At 42.1% G+C, this 20,861-nt stretch overlaps 1 protein-coding gene across 1 annotated transcript in view; it reads left to right on the top strand.

Annotated features, from left to right (window-relative positions):
• The window catches only part of LOC306798731 (uncharacterized protein), a gene marked incomplete at both ends in the record, with an annotated part of 33,388 nt that extends 20,222 nt beyond the window's left edge, over positions 1-13,166 (top strand). The window contains 2 exon segments of the mRNA XM_079298931.1: positions 12,309-12,398; positions 13,029-13,166. Of these exon segments, the coding sequence (XP_079155057.1) occupies positions 12,309-12,398; positions 13,029-13,166 (228 nt within the window).
• Between the last annotated feature and the right edge of the window lie 7,695 nt (positions 13,167-20,861).

Genomic DNA, 20,861 nt, shown 5'->3' with positions numbered 1-20,861 from the left:
AGATGTTCTACATCTCTGAAAAATATGTACTCTTTTTGCTTGTAATACTTTTAAGGATGATCTCTATTTGTGCTGTAACATGACCTGGAGGGTGAGGAACTGTCCAGTTCAAGTTGTGCTAAGTAAGAGAAGAAAAATGTCCATTTTAACTGCACATCATTAGTAATTCTTTCAGACTATGAAAGAATGAACAGATGGGCCAATATAGTTATTGTTTATTAATTTTTTCTATTTGCTAACATGAATCTTGTGAAAACAGCTTGGTTTCTGAATGCTGCTCATTAGCAAGAGCAAGCTGCCAGTTCCCTGCCCAACGTGCACCTATGGATAGATTTTAATGATTTCTATGAAAAAGATGAATTCATTTGCCTGGCAGGATTGGAAGTGGGAGGAGAGGAGTGGAAATCCACTGAAAGGTATACTGATAGCATTTCTTAATATTTCAGACAAGGTCAAATATGCTTATTTCCAAACTTAGATGGGTTTTGATGTCTAATCTTGCAAGGGATTTTTATGACCTTTGAGCATGTTATTTCCTTGTCTATGAGTGCTCTCCCTGACAAATTACCAACTCTGAAGCAGAGGTCTGTGAATATGTGGACAGACTTTCATAGCATTTGAACTTCAGTGCTTTATTGATGAGTACTTGTTGCCTTTTCTCAAGTTTTTCATTTTTTAAGGGGAATGTGAACTCTACAGACACAAACTGTGACATTTGAAGGTAATAAGAGATCCTTATTTATGGGAATTGACAAGTGAGAGATTTCTGGGACAATTTGATGATGAACTCTAGGTATTAACAGCTGAAAGGCAAAAGCTTGTTAGAAAATGTAACTGATTATTGTTGAGCATGAGGACTCAGGAGAACATCTTTTTAGAATTCCTGTGGTCAAGTAGGCACTGAGTAACAATACCTCCTCCTGTTCTCCACTGCCCTACTGATACCATAGATCTGAGGAGGTTCATAGAGGAATTTCAAGAGGTCCCTGCTTTTGCCAAGAGCAGGATCAGTGTCACTGATGCAATTCAAACTGTGCTTCAATAGCTCCCATGATGAAGATACAGAATGAACTGTCTACACGTTCTTTATGAAGTCAAGTTTCTTAACTAAACTACACCTCTTTTGTTGCCATCAGATGATCTGGTGATTAATTTTTTTTAATGTTTTCAGTGAAAATTGGAAAAAAATTAACTACCTTCTGCATATTGTTATGCTGCTTCTTATTCTAATTCCTGTAGCCCTTTGCATCAAGGGACTGCATTTACTGGTCGTTCATGTATCTGAAATGAAGAATATTGAGATGATTTGATGGCTTTGTTTATGAAAGTGATGGAATTGAGAGAATCTTTATCAGGAACCCAGTCACTCGTGATTTGTCCAGATGCTTTGCATTTGAGTCTCTTTAAACCAAGTTGTAATGGTTGCCTGGGATACAGTGATGGCTCTGAAATTTCAAATGATCTCTTTGAATGACATTCCTCTGAATAAAAACAGAGACTATATGTAATTCATGCAAGCCTGTCTGGATTCCTTTGACATTATTGCTTTAAAAATAGGTGTGCAATGCATAAAAAATGAAATCTGGCTTCTACAATGGCACGTGTAACAAGCTGAAGTACTAACATTGTTCTGCATTAATGCTCCTTCAGCTGAACTGGCTGATACATCTCATCATGTTCATGGAAATACTGCTACTTTCTATGACACCATCTTGCCACAAAACATCTTCTATTTACAAGTCTTATGTAAGGTTTTAAAAAGCTTGAATTGCAACATTCTTTCTGTAATAAACCACAAGGAAAACAAATGCTACCACATGTGTCCAAGTTTAGGACAAATTTGGGGAAAAAGAGCTCCAAAGAGCCCTCCCCCCCCCACCTTTCTTTTCTTTTTCACAATTCCTTCCTTCACTGAGCTCAGAAAGAATTGTTCTTCAGGTGAAAATGGAAAAAACTTTTTTATTAACAAAAATACAAAAGAAACACTCCCCAACCCAAACCCAGATGAGACGAACCCAGCCGGTCCTCGCCGGGGAGAGCGGCAGAGCCTCCCAAGCCGACCTCCAGCAGCGGCCCCCGAAGTCCAGATTCTCGTCCTCCGGAGTCGGTGCAAATCCCTGGAGCAGGGAGAAGGGAGAGAGGGGGAGGGGCAGCCGGGAGCAGGCTAAAGCAAGCCCAAGACAAGCCAAAGCGAGCCCAAGACAAGCAAAAGCAAACCCAAGACAAGCCAACACAGGGGCACAGACAAAACAGCTGGGGGAAAAGGAAAAAAAACGGCCAAAGCAGCCAGGGGAGGGGGTTACAGCTGAGCAGACGGCCAGAGCAAGAGACAGCCACAACCGAAGCGCAGCAAGAGAGAGAGAGCCGGAAAACACCAGCCTAGATAAAACCATCTGAGGGAGGGACCGGCAGCTGCACGGGGGAAGCAAGGAGAGGAGCCAGTCCAAACATCAGCCCATAACATTCCACCCCTTATCCCATATCGTGATCATTGACACACGATTGGGATACACACTCACTAAACACGATATGAAAACTTCCTCTGACTTGCTTAAACCTTCAACACTTACACATTTCTTTCTATTCATAGAATCTAGTATACAATGGTGGCAACACTCAACAATAACATTTGTCTATACTTCATCCTATAGTCAGATCTCCCTGAGGTACACAGCAGGTTGTTCCATCCTTCTGCATTATCCACCAAGTACATTCTGGTCCTTGAGCAAAGGCAATCCCACGAATGGGTTTGCCTGTACTCGAGGCAGGATGAATCCATACTGTCTTTCCTAGCAACCCTCTAACATGGGCCACTGGGACTTTGTCTCCGTCTACTACATTAAGGCCTTCAGACTGGGCGGGACCTGCTCGGTTGGTGGAACCTCGAGTGTTGACTAACCAAGTGGCTTTTGCCAGGTGCTGCTCCCAGTTTTTGAGAGATCCCCCACCCAATGCCTTTAAGGTGGTCTTCAACAATCCATTGTACCTCTCCACTTTACCTGCAGCTGGTGCATGGTAAGGGATATGGTACACCCACTCAATACCATGTTCCCTAGCCCAGGTGTTGACAAGATTATTTTTAAAATGAGTCCCATTGTCTGACTCAATTCTCTCAGGGGTACCATGCCTCCAAAGGACCTGCTTTTCCAGGCCCAAGATGGTGTTGCGGGCAGTAGCATGGGACACAGGGTAGGTCTCCAACCATCCAGTGGTGGCTTCTACCATGGTCAGCACATAATGCTTTCCCTGGCGGGTCTGAGGCAGTGTGATGTAGTCAATCTGCCAGGCCGCCCCATACTTGTATTTGGACCATCGCCCCCCATACCAGAGGGGTTTTACCCGCTTGGCCTGTTTGATGGCAGAGCAAGTGTCACAGTCATGAATGACTTGGGTAATGCTGTCCATGGTAAGATCCACCCCTCGGTCTCGTGCCCACTTATAGGTGGCATCCCTACCCTGATGGCCTGAGACATCATGGGCCCATCGAGCCAGGAACAACTCTCCCTTATGTTCCCAATCTAAGTCTATCTTTGAGACCTCTATTTGTGCAGCCTGATCTACCTGCTTGTTGTGCCTATGTTCTTCATTAGCCCGACTCTTGGGAACATGGGCATCCACATGACGGACTTTCACGGGGAGCTTCTCTACCCGAGTGGCAATGTCTTTCCACTCATCAGCAGCCCAGATTGGTTTTCCTCTACGTTGCCAGTCAGCCTTTTTCCACCTTTCCAGCCAACCCCACAGAGCATTGGCTACCATCCACGAATCAGTGTAAAGGTAGAGCTTTGGCCATTTCTCTCTCTCAGCAATGTCCAAGGCCAGCTGAACAGCTTTGAGTTCTGCAAGTTGACTCAATCCACCTTCTCCTTCGGTAGCTTGTGCAGCCTGTCGTGTGGGGCTCCATACGGCAGCTTTCCACTTCCGGTTCATCCCCACAATGCGGCAGGAACCGTCGGTGAAAAGGGCGTAGCGTGTTTCATCTGCTGGCAGCTGGTTGTACGGTGGAGCTTCTTCAGCCCGGGTCACTTGCTTCTGCTCCTCTTCATCAGCGAGACCAAAATCTTCACCTTCTGGCCAGTTTGTAATTATCTCTAAAATCCCAGGGCGATTCAGGTTACCAATACGGGCGCGCTGCGTGATGAGGGCAATCCACTTGCTCCATGTGGCGTCGGTGGCGTGGTGAGTAGAGGGAACCTTTCCTTTGAACATCCACCCCAGCACTGGCAGTCGGGGTGCCAGAAGAAGTTGTGCTTCTGTGCCAATCACCTCTGAGGCATCTTGAACTCCTTCATAGGCAGCCAAGATTTCCTTCTCTGTGGGAGTGTAGTTGGCTTTGGACCCTCTGTAGCTTCTGCTCCAGAATCCCAGAGGTCGGCCTCGGGTCTCGTCCGGCACCTTCTGCCACAGGCTCCAAGACAAACCATGGCTCCCAGCTGCTGAGTAAAGTACGTTCTTCACATCTGGTCCCCTCCTAACTGGACCAAGGGCTACTGCATGGGCAATCTCCTGTTTAATCTGAGCAAAGGCTTGCTGCTGTTCAGGGCCCCAGTGGAAATCATTCTTCTTGCGGGTAATAAGGTAAAGAGGGCTCACAATCTGGCTGTACTCAGGAATGTGCATTCTCCAAAAACCGATGGCACCTAGAAAAGCTTGTGTCTCCTTTTTGTTAGTAGGTGGGGACATAGCTGTAATCTTGTTAATAACATCAGTAGGAATCTGACGCCGTCCATCTTGCCATTTCACTCCCAGGAACTGAATCTCCCGAGCAGGTCCTTTAACTTTACTCTTCTTGATGGCGAAGCCGGCTTCCAGGAGAATTTGAATAATTTTTTCTCCTTTCTCAAACACTTCCGCTGCTGTGTTTCCCCATACGATGATATCATCAATATATTGTAGATGTTCCGGAGCTTCACCCTTTTCCAGTGCAGCCTGGATCAGTCCATGACAGATGGTAGGACTGTGCTTCCACCCCTGGGGTAGTCGGTTCCAGGTGTAGTGCACGCCCCTCCAGGTGAAAGCAAACTGAGGCCTGCATTCTGCTGCCAAAGGAATGGAGAAAAATGCATTTGCTATGTCAATGATGGCATACCACCTTGCTGCCTTGGACTCCAGCTCGTACTGGAGTTCCAGCATGTCCGGCACGGCAGCGCTCAGCGGTGGAGTCACTTCATTCAATGCCTGATAGTCCACAGTCAGTCTCCATTCCCCATCAGATTTACGCACAGGCCAAATGGGGCTGTTAAAGGGTGAGTGGGTTTTACTGACCACCCCTTGGCTCTCCAGCTCTCGGATCATCTTATGAATAGGAATCACGGCATCTCACGTTGTTCTGTACTGCCGACGGTGTACTATTGAAATGGCAATTGGTACTTGTTGTTCTTCTCCCTGCAGAAGTCCTACTGTAATTGGATTCTCAGATAGTCCGGGCAAGGTGTTCAATTGCCGGATGCCCTCTGCCATCACAGTTGCAATTCCAAATGCCCATCTTAGTCCCTTTGGGTCCTTAAAATATCCACTCCGAAGGTAATCTATGCCCAAAATACATGGGGCCTCTGGACCAGTCGCAATAAAATGTTTCTTCCAATCCTTTCCAGTTAAACTTACTTCCGCTTCCACCAGGGTGAAGTGCTGCGATCCACCTGTTCTGCTCCTACGTGTCTTGATGGAAGTATCGTACACTGTGCACCTGTGTCCACTAAAGCTTTATATTTCCATGGTTTAGAAGTGCCAGGCCATCGAATCCACACAGTCCAAAAAACACGGTTCTCCCTTGCCTCCCCCTGGCTAGAGGCAGGGCCCCTCTAAGCCTGTTGCTCCTTCTTTTCTGAGGCATACATCTTAGGAGTTCCCTCAAGAGGGTCAGACATGTCATTATCAGTATCACATTCGGCACTTTGGCTGCGAGAAACAGGAGCAGCTTTCCTTTTGGAAATTTTTTCTTCCTTCAAATCCCGCACTCGATGTGCCAGAGCAGCCGTAGGCTTCCCATCCCATCTTCTCATGTTCTCTCCAGAATCTCTCAAGAAGAACCACAACTCAGCTCGGGGAGTGTACCCTCTCTCCCAACTGGGGGAACGTCTGCGTTGGATATCAGGGTTTCTCATCTGTACAGCTGAGATTTGGAGCAGGTCCTCCTTAATCTCCTCCCTGAGTTTCCAATGATTCTTTTGTATCTTATCTTCTAAGTCTTGCAAGCGTGTTTCCACCGCTGCAATTCTAGCATGGGTCGGGCCATGTACTGCATCCGCATATGCACGAAGCTTTTTTGCCATATCGAGTACTGTCTCATACACCTCATCTCTCTTCATTATCGCTAGGGCAGACGCATACTCAGGTGGCCCAAGCCGCACGAGCTTTCTCCACATCACCGGTGTGCATGGTACCAGGTCTGGATTTCTAGTTGTTACATCATCCGAAAAAATAATTTCTGTTACTGTCATTTCCCTGAGGCGTTGGACCCCCTGCTCTATGGTTTTCCATCGGGTCTGCTGCACATACAGGTCATCTGCACACAGATATCTTTGTGCCACACTATCCAGGACGCGTTCCCAGAGACTTTGAGGGTTAGCCCCTCTCATCACGCCCTGGTCGATAACAGGATCATGGGACAGACACCCCAAATGTCTCGCTTCAGAGCCATCCAAAACTGTGGCCTCACCTGCTGCATCCCAGAGACGAACCAGCCAGCTGATAATAGATTCATCAGGTCTCCGGGTGTAATCTTTTCTTAATCCACGAAGATCCTTCAGGGAAAAGGACTCATTATTGGTCTCTGCTCTCCCATCAGTTGTCTTGACTCCTAATTTTACATCAGGAGGTGTCGAGGGTCCCTCTCCAGCATCATCATCATCATCATCATCATCATCCACCGGCCGATCGGTCTTCTTGGTGCGTTTCCCACTTCTTGTACTGGTAGCCACAGCCATTGATTGGGGCTTATTCTCCAGTTTAGTTGCTGGGTTTCGGCCTAGGGTGTTGGCAACAACCTGTGTAACTGGGATAGGAGACAATTTATCTCCCTGTTCCCTCTCCTCTGTCTCCTGCTCTATAGTGCCTAGCAGGGTGCGATATGCATGTGCCAGGGCCCAGCTCACTGTAATAATCCTTTTCTCTTTAGAACCATCCTGGCACTTCCCTTTTAAGTAGCTTGCAACCTCGATTGGATCCTGAATCTTTTCAGTTGGGAATTCCCAGATTATGGGGTCAGAAAATTCCTTTAAAATCTGGCCCATTTTCTCCCATTTGCCATTCCACTCAAGATTCCTCCTGCCGAGCTTGACTCCTAAATCAGGAGTCTTCCCAGCCCCTTTAGAAATCTCAGCCTTCATTCTATATAGACTGCAAATGGTGCAACAAAGACTTACTAAATTAATTGCCATAAAGATGATTTCCTTAATACTCAGGGAGATCTGAATGTTTTCTAATAAAGATGTAACCGATTCAGAGGAGAGGAAAGGAAATAAAGGCAAGAAATCTTCTTTGCCTGCTTCTCCTCTAATAAATAACACAAACCATGATTTATACATTCCTGAAGCAGATTCCAACATTCTCATAAATCTCCTGTAAGCCATTGCAACCAAGCCTAGCCCGATGAGCATTTTCGTCAATATCCCTTTCATACAAAAACTACGCATCAAAGACAACACCGGAGCTATCTCCGGATGAGTAAACAGACCCATTGACCACAAAGGTATTAAAACGTCAAAGAAACCTAACGAGCCGACATACAAACAGGCTCCCACAACAAAAGACATTATGGATTTAAGAGACTTAGCCATGACAACAGCTGAAACCAACATAGTATTAGATAAAAGTTTTTTCCACTTTTTTCTGGTGCTGATAATCTGAAGGTCGTGAGTTCGATCCTTCCTCACATGGGGCACCAAAAATATGTCCAAGTTTAGGACAAATTTGGGGAAAAAGAGCTCCAAAGGGCCGCCCCCCCCCTCCCTTTTCTTTTTCACAATTCCTTCCTTCACTGAGCTCAGAAAGAATTGTTCTTCAGGTGAAAATGGAAAAAACTTTTTTATTAACAAAAATGCAAAAGAAACACTCCCCAACCCAAACCCAGATGAGACGAACCCAGCCGGTCCTCGCCGAGGAGAGCGGCAGAGCCTCCCAAGCCGACCTCCAGCAGCGGCCCCCGAAGTCCAGATCCTTGTCCTCCGGAGTCGGTGCAAATCCCTGGAGCAGGGAGAAGGGAGAGAGGGGGAGGGGCAGCTGGGAGCAGGCTAAAGCAAGCCCAAGACAAGCCAAAGCGAGCCCAAGACAAGCAAAAGCAAACCCAAGACAAGCCAACACAGGGGCACAGACAAAACAGCTGGGGGAAAAGGAAAAATAAAACGGCCAAAGCAGCCAGGGGAGGGGGTCACAGCTGAGCAGACGGCAGAGAGCAAGACACAGCCCACAACCGAAGCACAGCAAGAGAGAGAGAGCTGGAAAACACCAGCCTAGATAAAACCATCCGAGGGAGGGACCGGCAGCTGCACAGGGGAAGCAAGGAGAGGAGCCAGTCCAAACATCAGCCCATAACAACATGTTAGTGTCTCACGGAAGCTGGTGAATATTTGAGCTGTTGGGCTCCTACTGGCACTTTCTAAACATGGTGAGCCAGCTGTCTCAAAACTAACCAGGCTGCAAAAAAAATAGCTCATCTCTGCCTGATTCTACCCAATGAACCAGGTCATTTCCCCTCTGTAGCTGTTGATGCCTTATAAAGGAAGGACTGGAAACGTGGCTGGAGACAGAAGGAAAGGAGTGAGACTCCAGCAATCTGGGCTGAAATTGGCTTGAGTTGCTGTGAAACTGCTCCAATGGCTTTTTAAGTAATTTTAAATATTTGGCAGTTTCAGTCTTGAGATATTTAGCCATGAAATGATGGAAAATTCCTTTTATCCCTCTACAATTTCTGATCTAATATTTCTTCATCAGAAATAGACTTAAAGGTCCTTAGTTCTACACCATTTTTCTCAAGCTGAAATCCCAGGCATATTTTGACAGTTTGCCCATTCACCTTTATTTGAAACCTGATTATATTTGGAGAACTCAGGCATCTCCACAGAATCTGCCTGCAGAAAAATATTAACAAATGTAAAATATTAATTCTATTATTTTTATCAATAAATTCTATTAATTTGTATACCTTCTAGCAACCTTGTCTGAAAGAGCTAATCAGTTGCCTTTCTCCTGCTGAGAACTGTTTTATGCTTGAAGGAAAAATATAGGCTTTTAAAATCCTGCCATTTCCTGGTGTTATAATGGGACTGGTTTCTTGGCTCCTTCCTTGTAAGCATACATTAAATTGTAATGTCACTTATTAATATAAATAAGACATCACCATCCAGAGCAGCAGTGGTTACCCTAAATTTCATTGATCACACAGAGAAAATTTTACAGCTGTCAAACACTGACCATGGTTATGAGAGAGGGAGCAGTGCAATCTTCCCATCTGTGCTTTGCTAGTCCCATGTTCCTTAAGCAATAGCTCATGGACTTAATCTGACTATTAAGCTGATGGCAAATATATTGTTTTTGTGAATAGCTTACACACATCTTCTCAAGAAGCCACTCTTCAGTGTGTGAGACATTTCAAAATCAGAGTTATGGGTGCCATTTTCAACTTACTTTGATTGTTTCTTTGTTTCTTACCATCATGTACTCACTCCAAGTCATTCATCAGCTCAGTGCATTAGAGATCCTTCTGCTACCAATTCTGACAATCCCTTACAATTTCTGGGTTAGTTAAGCAATGTGGACAGTGAGACTTTGCCTTTGTCTCACATTGCCAGGCAATTCTACGTTAAATACAGTACCTTCAAAGTTTTGGTTAGGCAGGAATGCAACCTCAGTTTTCCTGTCACATCAATCTAATAATTTCTTGGTGGCTCCAAATGCCTGAGAGTCACTGTGCAAATCCTGTAAATCCCTGTAAAATCCTGTAAATCATGCAGAATACTTTATGTTTCCTCTGTGCTATGCTCTAATGTCTCAATGAAAAATTGGGGAAATACTTTCAAGTGTTCATGATCTTTCCAGTCTAAATAACTGCTATAGTTTGAAAATTTTTGCATCTCATTTCCTTTCTGTGGTTCACACACCCCTTAGGCTCCTACAAGTCTTGTATCAGCCTTGATTGATGGAGATGTATGAGATCAAGATATAGAAAGGTTGGACATCCAGCAAGTATGCTGACTTTATCTTTTTGCCTTTACTCTTTATATAAGAGCTGTCTTTAAAACAACATTGCAATAGCTTTCCAATAATAGGCTAGATTTCTTTATCAATATATTTCTGCACAAATGTTGAACATTATCAGATTTATGTTGTTAGTTAACATTTTGATTTTATCTCAGGAAGAACGAGGGTTTTAAAAGACAGAAAAATTGCTAAGATCTCATAATAAAGTGGCTTTTGTGACCACACACAAGAAAAATGGCATAATTGCATATGACAACAAAATATCTACAGACAGTTCTGCTTTTCTGGATGCTGAATCAAAGCTGCTTAAAATTCTCATTCTTATAGGAGCAGCAACTGTATTCTTTCCCTCTGTGAGAAGAAATAAAACACATTGAGCAAAAGAAGGTATTCTGTTCCCTATGCATCTTACATCCTAGGCAGTAGACACAGCTGTAGAGATGGATCTGGCAACTTTGAGCATGGTGTTTATAGTTATTTACACTGCCCTGTGGGGAGCAGTTCTCCCTATTCCTTCAGATTCCATAATTCAAAATTCACCACATCTTCAAACTGTAATTAACATCAGTTCATTAGTGCCCTGGATGCTGTCTGCCAGATGTCACTTGACTTAAGGCTCCTTTACACTGCCAGACTGCAAAGAGCATTTATGGTAATCGTAAACTGGAATTGTAACATCCAGAACAGCCCTTGGTTACACAGATAGCATCACCTAACAGCTAAGAGACACGAAATTTGTTTTGGAAGAGTGACTGTAGCTAATACAAGAACCTTTCCTGGTAAATCATTAACCCACTACCCAGAGATAGCTCTAGTCTCTGTTCCTGTGTTTATTCTCTGCATTTTGTACAGATTATTTTGCCAGAATGCACTTTTGTCACCTCATTTTTGGATTTCCATTTTGACTTTTTTTCTTTGCAAATGGAAGAAAACTGGAATTAATGTGTAACATTTCTAGTTACAAATAAAATACAAAAATTCATTGCAAATGCAAGGTAACACCAGAAAGAAGGAAATATTTTCTCTGTCTGTGAAAGTAAAAAAAAAAAATTGCACAGTTGTTTTAAGTTAATGAACATATTTTAAAAATATTTTTGTTTATATAACACCAGCTTTGAGGTTTTCATAATGTAGCCTCCAATCTATCTATCTAGAAGATCAATGCTACATCAAGAAATGAGAAAGCACAGGAAAGAGGTGAAGGAAAAAATATGCAGGAAAAAATAGAGTATCATGATTGAAAGGTAAAAGAAAATTGCTTTTTTTTTTTTTTTGGTTTGGTGATATTACCATTTTATGAAAATTCTGACAAGATTGGAACAATATAACAAGGCTGTCGTGCATCTTTTGGTTGCCTTCTTCTTTGAACCTCACCAAAGAAATTATACTATGGGGTTTGATATTACCTGAACAGAAACAACTGCTATAAGAGCACCAGGAAAAATTATTACCAGAGGCTATGTTGAGTATGAAATCTTCTCTGAGTAGTGCTTTTTTGTAGAAGAGCATATTAATGGCATTATTGCCTGTTGTTGTAAGAAGTCTCAAGCAATTTTTTAGGTCTGTGCATGCAGTCAAAATTAATTCTGTAGTACTGAAGGTCACTATAGGGTTACGTGGAAAGAAATGGTTCTTAACCTACCATGCCAGCAGTCTGTGTTAATACATCAAATTCAATAATTTTGGTTGACACAGTCCAGAGCCAAGCATCTCTTGAGTGATATTGGGAGAAGTACAAGCATATATTTAATGGGTCTGGTCAATAATTCACTAAAGCTGGTCAAGAAGAAACCTGACTGTCTTCCCTATTGCTGCAGGGCTGTGCACCTCATTTTGCTTAACATTAAAACAAAGTGGTGGGGTGAGAACTTGTGCTGAAAGTAAGTTCATCTTGTGAAAAGACAATTTCTTTTGGCCTCTTTGACACACAAATGAGGCAAAAATAACACCTGTTCTGCAGAGATAAGTTTTGAAATACAAAGGTATAGCATGGCTTCCTTCAGGGTCCAATTTAATTGGAAGGTAGTGCTGTTCATTAACTTCATTTACATTGGATGCTCGGTGTGTTTGAAGGCAAAAGATGTGCTTTCTGATGGACCTCACTTTCTAAGATGGTACTGGAAAAGATTAGTGCTGATAAAAGGATGACAACCATCAGCTTTTCCAATGGAGGTGTGAAAAAGATCATGCCAGGTCAGAGGGTGGGTAAGTTTTTGTTTTCATTAAGGAAAATAAAATTAGCAACCTATTTTCCAGCAAGATTCTATAATTTATCTTGAGATTTCTGAGAAAACCTGGTGAGGAAAGGTGTTGGTTTAACAACCCTGAGCAGGGAAACTACTTCATCTACAAAGACAGAAGTGCAAGGGCATGAAGGTGACAGTCAAAGAAGGAACTAATGTGTAGCTGGCCAAGCAGGAGACTGAGCAAAGGCAAGGGGCCATCTGAAGCAAGGACTGGTTTTTATACATTTGTTTAAATAAAAATATGGGCTGTACTGGAAATAAGTGAGGCCTTGGCAGCACTGGGATTATTTTAAATTAATAGTTCATGGATGAGAGGCAAAGCATGGAGGTGGGAAGAGGACTTTCATGTATGCACTGTTCTCCTGCACACTACAGAGGTGAAAGTAGCATCATCTGGGCAAAACATGAGGGCGAATGAGAGGAAGGAACAGCAATGTGAGCATAGCTACTTTAATGGATGGCAGATGCAGAAAATTACCTTCAAATGACATTTTAAAGATGGCTTACTTTTGAGCACATTGTTATGGTTGAATTTGCTTATGCAAATGCTGTGAACATGCTGCTATCATCTCACTCTCCTTCCAGATTTATTATTATGCAGATGCACAGACAATTCACATTGCTTATCCAGATGTCCTGGAGGTACTGCAATTCCCTAACAATGAGATAAGTATGCAAGAGCTCATAATGAGAACTGTATATGCAGATTTATTTCTACTATGAAAGTGTGATCTTATTTCTGATTCCAGCAGATTGTGTATTTTCTTGCCATTTCACATTGTCTTTGTATTTCACTTTCAGTGTATTCCACCACTTCACTTCTCAGTTTCCTCCTACAAGCAAATATAATAATGTAAATGCAGCTCTTCCAATTCTGATTGTCTGATTATGTGATTCGTTAATTTCTTTTACCTGTAATGTAGATATAATTTACATCCTCACTACATTGTCAAAAAAAAAATCCTGACCTAGCTTTGTGTAAGGCAACCTGAAAGAACACTAGACAGACTTTTTGCATCTTCTTTTCCTCAGAAAAACATTATCCTGATGACACACAAGAAATTGTGTTCCCAGATCACATGTGAAATGCCTCTACAGTGATGGACTGATGGAAGTAGTAGTAGTAGGAAAGTAAGTCCTGTGTAAATAACAGGGATCCACTTTGGACATAGATACAGTGACACTGACATTTAGAACTGTGGTTGGATTTTGCATGGCTGGGAAATTTCCAGATGAATGGGGAATGGATTTGTAAGATAACAAGGGTTTTCCAAGAATGTGGCACTGAAAATTCACTCCCACCTTGAATGATAGGTGATGATTCAGCACTGGCTAAATGACTGTGAAATATTCCTTATTTAGTTCCATGCAACTTTACACTGGCCAGAGTAGCTGGGAGATCTCCTGTTGTCAGTGTTAGGAATATGGACTCAAGATGAGGGCTCCTGAGCTCTATTCCCAGCTCTTTGGGTGTCCCTCTAACATCAGGCAAGGACTGAAATTATCTCAGTTGGTTAGAGCATGGTGCTAATAACACCAAGGTTGTGGGTGTGATCTCTGAAGGGGCCATTCACTTAAGAACTGGACTTGAGAGTCCTTGTGGGTCTCTTCCTAGTCATGTTCTGTGAATCTGTATTGTCTCTATTCCTCCATGCAAGATGAGAAAAACAGCATCAGGACTCAGTTACACATCTCTTCTGGAGAAGAGGAAGGATCCTGTTGTGAAATGGATTTTCTGCCTGCAAAATGCCTTTAGATCCCTGCATGAAGTCATGTAAAATTCAGATCTCACCATTTTTTAGCTATTACACTACCTACTGAAGTCTTTTAGTGAGACCAGATCTCTAATGCCATCCCATGTAAATCCTGAGGTTTTCCACTTGATATTATTTTCCAATTTCATTGAGTCTTGCTAGATGGCTCTGTGAGACAGGTTAATAAAAGACAATGTTTCTCATCACTTCAATCAATGATGCTCCTTCTAGGAATGGAAATAAAAGAGATTAACTAGTGGTGTTCAGTGATGGTCGAAGAGAAATTCACACTGCACAGCTTAGGAGGAGAAAATGTGAAAAATGAATGGACGGATCTGTAGGGCTGAAATTACTCTGGCTCAACAACTGCTGCTTAGATTGGAATAACCTGAATGAAATGTCTCTTGAGTGAGACTGAAGGAGGTGCAGTCATGCCCTTTTTGTGTATTCAACACTAAAACAAATATCCACAGTACTTCTCACCAAAGTCTCTGTCTCATGGTACTGATCACATTTTCCCTACTTTTACTGCAATTTGCTGTGAAAGTGACTACAATTAAGAACTATATTAAAAGAACCCTGAATATACAATTTAGTGCTGCCTTATGCTGACTAAAATACATCTACATGTTTTTTTTCCCCGAGTTAATAATAAAAAAAATGTGTGTAAGTGACTAATGTTTTCAATTTGTTTGGATTCTTTGGAGCAGAATTTCTCAGCATGTATCATGAGCTGGACATTAGACAAAAACCTGAGCAGGAGTGGGGAGAAGTGTCACCTCTCTGAATGAGCCTCCCAACCAAAGTTATTAAAAAATTATATGATCATAATCTAAAAACCCTGCCTCATACATTTGAAAATAAAATGAAATGTTTATTCCATCCCAGTGCTCATTCTGGATCAAAGATCTGGATCTTCTGGATCTTCTTCCTCCAACAGTTTTTCCTCTGTGTCTCTTTGTCTTTGAAATAACCTTTCCCACTATTGCATTTATTGTTCCAGTAGTGCAAAAATATTTCTGGTCAATGAATCTCTCCACCTGTAAGGTTCTTTGGATGGCACCTGATACTTAGAGGGATAAATAATTTACCAGATGCTGCTTTCAATTGCCTTTTCCATAGACTGCCTGTCAGAGAACCATAGAATAGCTTGGGTTGGAAAGACCTTAAAGATCATCCTGTTCCAAATGCCCAAGACAAGAACACCTTCCACTAGACCAGGTTGCTCAAAGCCCCACCCAACCTGGCCTTCAACACTTCCAGTGAAGTGAATTTTCCCAAATCACTGAAACTCTTCTCTTGTAGAGCTCAGCTCATTGCCTGCCCACTGACTGAGATATCCAATTATCTCCTTATCCCCTTCAAATTCCTGTAGTAACAAAGACACTCTCATAGCATGCTGCTCTAGCCTTTTCTCACAACTAAGTGCAAAAATTGCAGCATTATGGAATTGCTTTCTCTTCTCCTCTGTTTCCAGGGGCTCAGTCAACAAATCATCACTGAAATTACAGAGCATCTTTCAAAGAGAGACCAAGAAGCATTGCTGATAGTGATCATACACATACTTCAGTTTATCAATTTAGTTATGAAGCTGTGATCAGTTTGATATCAGCTAGTGTAATGGTAAAATTTTGTTTTCCCTTAACTGCTTCCTAGCATTCCTGCTTTCAACTACTGAAATAGTTAATCTATTTTATTTGTTTTATGAAAGAAAACTCTAACTAAAATAAAATCAAGACATCATTATTTTCCATGTTATTCTCTAAGAATTTCAGTTTGTGCTACCTTATGCTGATCAAAACAGATCTGTGTTGATTTATTTTTCTTAATTATCAGCATAAAAAAGTGAACGTGGCTGGTGTTTTCAGTTTGACTGAGAAACTAGATATGATATCAATGTTTTATAAAGGACCATTGGTTTTATTCCCAAGAATTCCTTCAACAAAATGTCCCTGTTCTCCAGTTTAAATGCTGACTATCTTTTTGTTTCTGTTGTAAATCAGAAAACAGGCTTTTCTCACAGCTTTTAGCCTTAAATCACTGTTTACAATTCAATAATCTCTCAGTGAATCACAGAATCCTGTGAACAAATAATCCCTCCTAATTGTAAACTAAATAAGGAACAATTTTGTTATTATGTTCCTTGCTCCTTGCTTCATTAAACAATATTTTGACTTTGGAATAATCTGTCCCACAGTCCTGCACAAATTGTGACATATGGGGAATATGTGCAGGACAGTCCCCAGAGCTGTGCACAAGGGTGACCCTACTGAAGATTTTGTAGCACTTCTGCTGGCCTGTGTCCAACCACCGTTTTACCAAGACATATTTTTTCAGGTGATATTTTATACTGTAGTAGTAAATGGATTTTTGACGTAAAGGGCACACATTGTGTTTGGAAACAAGGAGACAGAAAATTAACCCACATGAATGACAATCTCTATCAGGTATTCACAGATGAGTTCTGACACATCCCACTTTGTTTCACAGGCTGATTCTCACACCCTCTCTCCTCCACCTTCCACTTGCCTCAGTTAGCCAGAAGCATGGTTCTACTATTTTTAGGTCATAGCTGCAGGAACAAAAATAACCCCCCAAAAATTCAAATTAAGTGTGACTGCATATTGTACTTGACCTGCAGCAACACACACAGCTGCTTTTCAATGTTTTTTGTCTTGGACGATTTACAATGAGTTTTTCATGAATCCTTCAGGGAGGTGGAATGCTTTTGGGAATTACCACTTTTGTCTTCTCACAGCTTTTCCTGGCATTAGCAAAAACACTCTACAGCCAGTATTTGGCCTCAGTTTCTTTCACATTTAGAATATGCTGTGTTGTGTGAACAGAGCTAGTTCCAATCAGTCAGCCAGGGATATGGGACTCTGGTCTTTATCAGAGGAAATATGTGTGTTGTTAGCTCATAGTTGCAGAAGTCAGATGTAGGTAACCATCAGCTGAGCTGGGCAGACTGATGTGGAGAATACCCAGCCTCCTGGGATTTGTTCATTTTTAGCTTCACCTTTTGCTCAGAAGGGTATTTTGGGCATGCTATTTTTTCCTGCAGCTGGGAAGTCAGTGTTTTTCTTGGAAGTGCTCTGGCAGTTTTCTCAGTTAGGACAGCCACCTTAGGAATTGATCCTCTTGCAGCCTGCAGGGCAGGCTGTGGAGAAGAAGCAAAAGTACATTTTGCCACTTTTTCATAAGTGAGTAAGCCAGGCACTGTCACCAGCTGTGCTCCAGGGCACACACCTTCTGCCAGCCTGCACCCCAGCCACTTGGTTTGGCCTGGAAGTGTCAAACTGCTTGTAGCTCAGCAGTTCAACAATACTGTGAATAAGTTTTCTTCTCACAGCGTCATCCATGGAACAGCCTAAACACAAGGCTAGATTTTAACTGAGTTTTAAAAGCCAGGGCTTGAATTTGTCATAAACATTCTCATGAAGATGAAACTCCAATAGCTTCAAGACATCTCTTGTATCACAAACATATGCCCTCATGTCTATTTTACCTTAAGGTGATTTTCTTTGCACTGCTGCACAACTGGCACATTATACTAACCCAGTATGCTGCCCTGCTCTGAGAAAATTCTCTTGGTTATGATCATAAAGCCCAATGCAAAATAGACAGCAGAAAGAAATAAAACACCTAGTGATTCCTGGACCATCTTACATTCTGTAGTGAGGGAATTGTTGCCTAAAAAAGACAGGATTTGAAGCAATTTTTGATCCAAGATGAGAGGAATAAGGCTCCTATTGGAAAGAGACTTTAAACATCATTAATGGCTGAGACTGTGGCCAAAATTTGAACTTGTGTAGACAACTTTCCATATCGCAAAGTAGTATATAATTCTATATTCCCATGGTGATATGCATATTGATATATTTAGTGATGTTCTACAATTAGAACCCCAGTGATCTTCTATCTCATATTTAAACCTGTGTTGGAAGGGAGCAGCAAGATCTAAACTGCACTGGGATTACTTCTGAGAATCTCCTTATGGATAAGAGACAGACTGAAGCTGAATTATCCTCAGTGAGAGCTTCCCTTGAGTGAGTGGTTTATAGGAACAGGAGATAAACATGTTAAGAAGTGTGAGTCCACCTGCTGCTGGTGAGGCCTCAGCACAGACTATGTGACTGTGATATTTGCTGCCTGCTACAGTGCAGCAGGGCTTGTAGGGTCTTTCTTCACTATGAAAGAGATGTCCCATGTCACAGCAACCTCAGCTTCCATTTCTTTCCTTCCTTCCATATATTCCAGTGAATATATGTTCCTAGCTGAACTTTTGCATTATTATTTTATATACACTATGCAGCAAAATTCCTACAGCCTTTACAAACATAAACATATAAATTTTATAATTGTGTATTGCCCATGCATAGCAATGTAAGTGGCAATTTTCATTTAAGTCATGTCCAAGACTGATGGGCACTTTTATATTCATCCTGTCTCAGGCAAAAGCATGTTCATTGCATTGCTGCCTGTAGCTGTGGCTTTCATTTCCAAGGTAACAGAACTTTTCCCCATGGTCCCTGTAAATGGAAGAGTTGTCATTCAAGAAATGACTACATAAAGTCATGTGATAAATCAAAAGTGAAAGCCAGCTTCTCAAACCACAGGCCACAATGTCCTATCTCCTGTGCTGATTCAATGAGATCTCAACAAGGTCAGAACTTTTTCCTCCTCCTTTGCCCCAAACTTTTACTGCTGGGCATGGCTTCATGCTCATGGGATGTCCCTTTCATCAATCACCCTGTCTCAGCTGCCCTGGCTTTGCCACCTCCCAATCTCTTGGGCACCTGCAACCTACTCACTGAGGGGGAAGAGCAGAGAAAAGAGAAAACCTGGATGTTCTGCAAACATGACTAGCAATAGCCAAAACACTGGTGTGTTATCAACACTGTTTTAGTTACAAGAATCTGAAACACAGCACCATATGGACTGCTACAAAGAAAATTAACTCCATCCCAGCCAGACTCAGTTCAGGAGTAAAAAGTGAGACTACATTTAAAGATAACTGTATTGTGCCTATGTAGGAGTCATCTTTTTGTTCTGAAATTGCAGAGCATCTCATGTAGCAGGATCCTGCCTTCTGTGTTGAGTTGTTGCAAATAAAGTTATTACATTCACACAGATGAGTTTTTCCTCATGATTTTGACCTCAGAATTCCTCTTTGCTTCACTTGCCATTGAGCACCACTTTGTTAAAAAGAATCAGAGGAGGATTCACAGATGCAATGAAACACAATGCTGAGTTTCTTTATGAGATGAAAGCAGTGTGGGGTGAAAATCAGCAGCAGCCTAGAATATCCATCTGTGCATGCTGGGCATATAGGAGGCTGTCAGGATTCTTCAGCCACAATAATTTTGCCATTTGTATTTCCAACAGAGAGATCAACAGCATGCCTTTGAGCTGACAGGGCAAAGGTGCAAGAGAAAGCTGCACCTGTGAGGGAGCCCACCTGTCACCTTCTTTTCTGAAGGACATGATGAATTTTACTTTATTTTATGAGACCTGTGCCCATTGTGTGAAAAACCATGAATCAACACAAACAAAGTCTGAAGGGGAGTCCAGATGGCTGGGAACAAGAAATATAAGAAAGACAGTAAAGTAGCATGAAGTTTGTTGCTGTTTAAAAGACCTAACAATTTGTGGGTTTTTGCCACACAAATTGTGTTATTGTTGTCACACCGTGTGGTGCCACATCCTCCTGTGGTTAGTAAGTGAGAGGAAGCAGTTTTAAGTGTTATCTCCATGGAAGGGAATAACTTAGCTAGCTATATGTAGTTTGCTTCCAAAAGCAGCACTAATTTTGGACATGAAGAGCATTTGTCTGCAATTCCTTTGGTGCTGTCTGCCTCACACAGAGAATCTGAATAATGTCATTACCAGTAATGAGCATGAGGTCTGTACATTGCTCTCTCACTAAGATTCACAGTAACAGTACTGTAACACCCTTCCCTTTGCAGTAAACCATGAAAATCCATATCTAAAACAATATGGGTAAAACTAAAGAGAAGTTGAAATGAGATGAGCCACTGCAGGATACATGTAGGTCTCAAGAGCTTATTACAGTGTAAGCCCATCCACCTTTATTCCCTGTCTCTCTGTGACTTGCACTGCCACCTGCACCCTTCTCATGGTGAGGTTCCCCATGGCCTGGCTGCTCATCTTGAAAACAGCTCTGTCCCTGAATGGGAAAGTGGGGCAAGGTCATAATCACTATTTATTTTGTCTTGTGGAAGGCATCTCTTTTAGGATGATGTTGCTGCAAGTGGTGACAGAAAAACTGGAGACAGGAAAATCAAAAGAGAAGGAGTGCTGGGATAGAGGCATGGCAGGGGCAGATTCACAGCTGTCTGCTGACTAAAGTTGGTGGGTTCAGTGGTTAGCTGATTCTGTGGTGTGCAGATATGGACATATCTGCAGATATAGCCAGACTGAAGATTGATGTTATTTACAGCAAGTGTTAAAGAATGCAGCATAAAAGCAACATAAATCTTTATAATTAACAGTTCCATGAAATCAGGTGTGTTATCTGCAATCAGCTGAGCAACCCAAGCTACTTCTTTCATTCTGCATGTGGTTTGATTGTAAAGCTATACGAGGTCTTGTCCACAGAAACAAAAATGTGAGGACTTTAGGAATCTTGTTTACAATTATT

Source organism: Erithacus rubecula (genome assembly GCF_903797595.1).
Source record: "Erithacus rubecula genome assembly, chromosome: 2".
Lineage (NCBI taxonomy): Eukaryota > Metazoa > Chordata > Aves > Passeriformes > Muscicapidae > Erithacus > Erithacus rubecula.
This window is presented reverse-complemented; position numbering and strand designations above follow the sequence as displayed.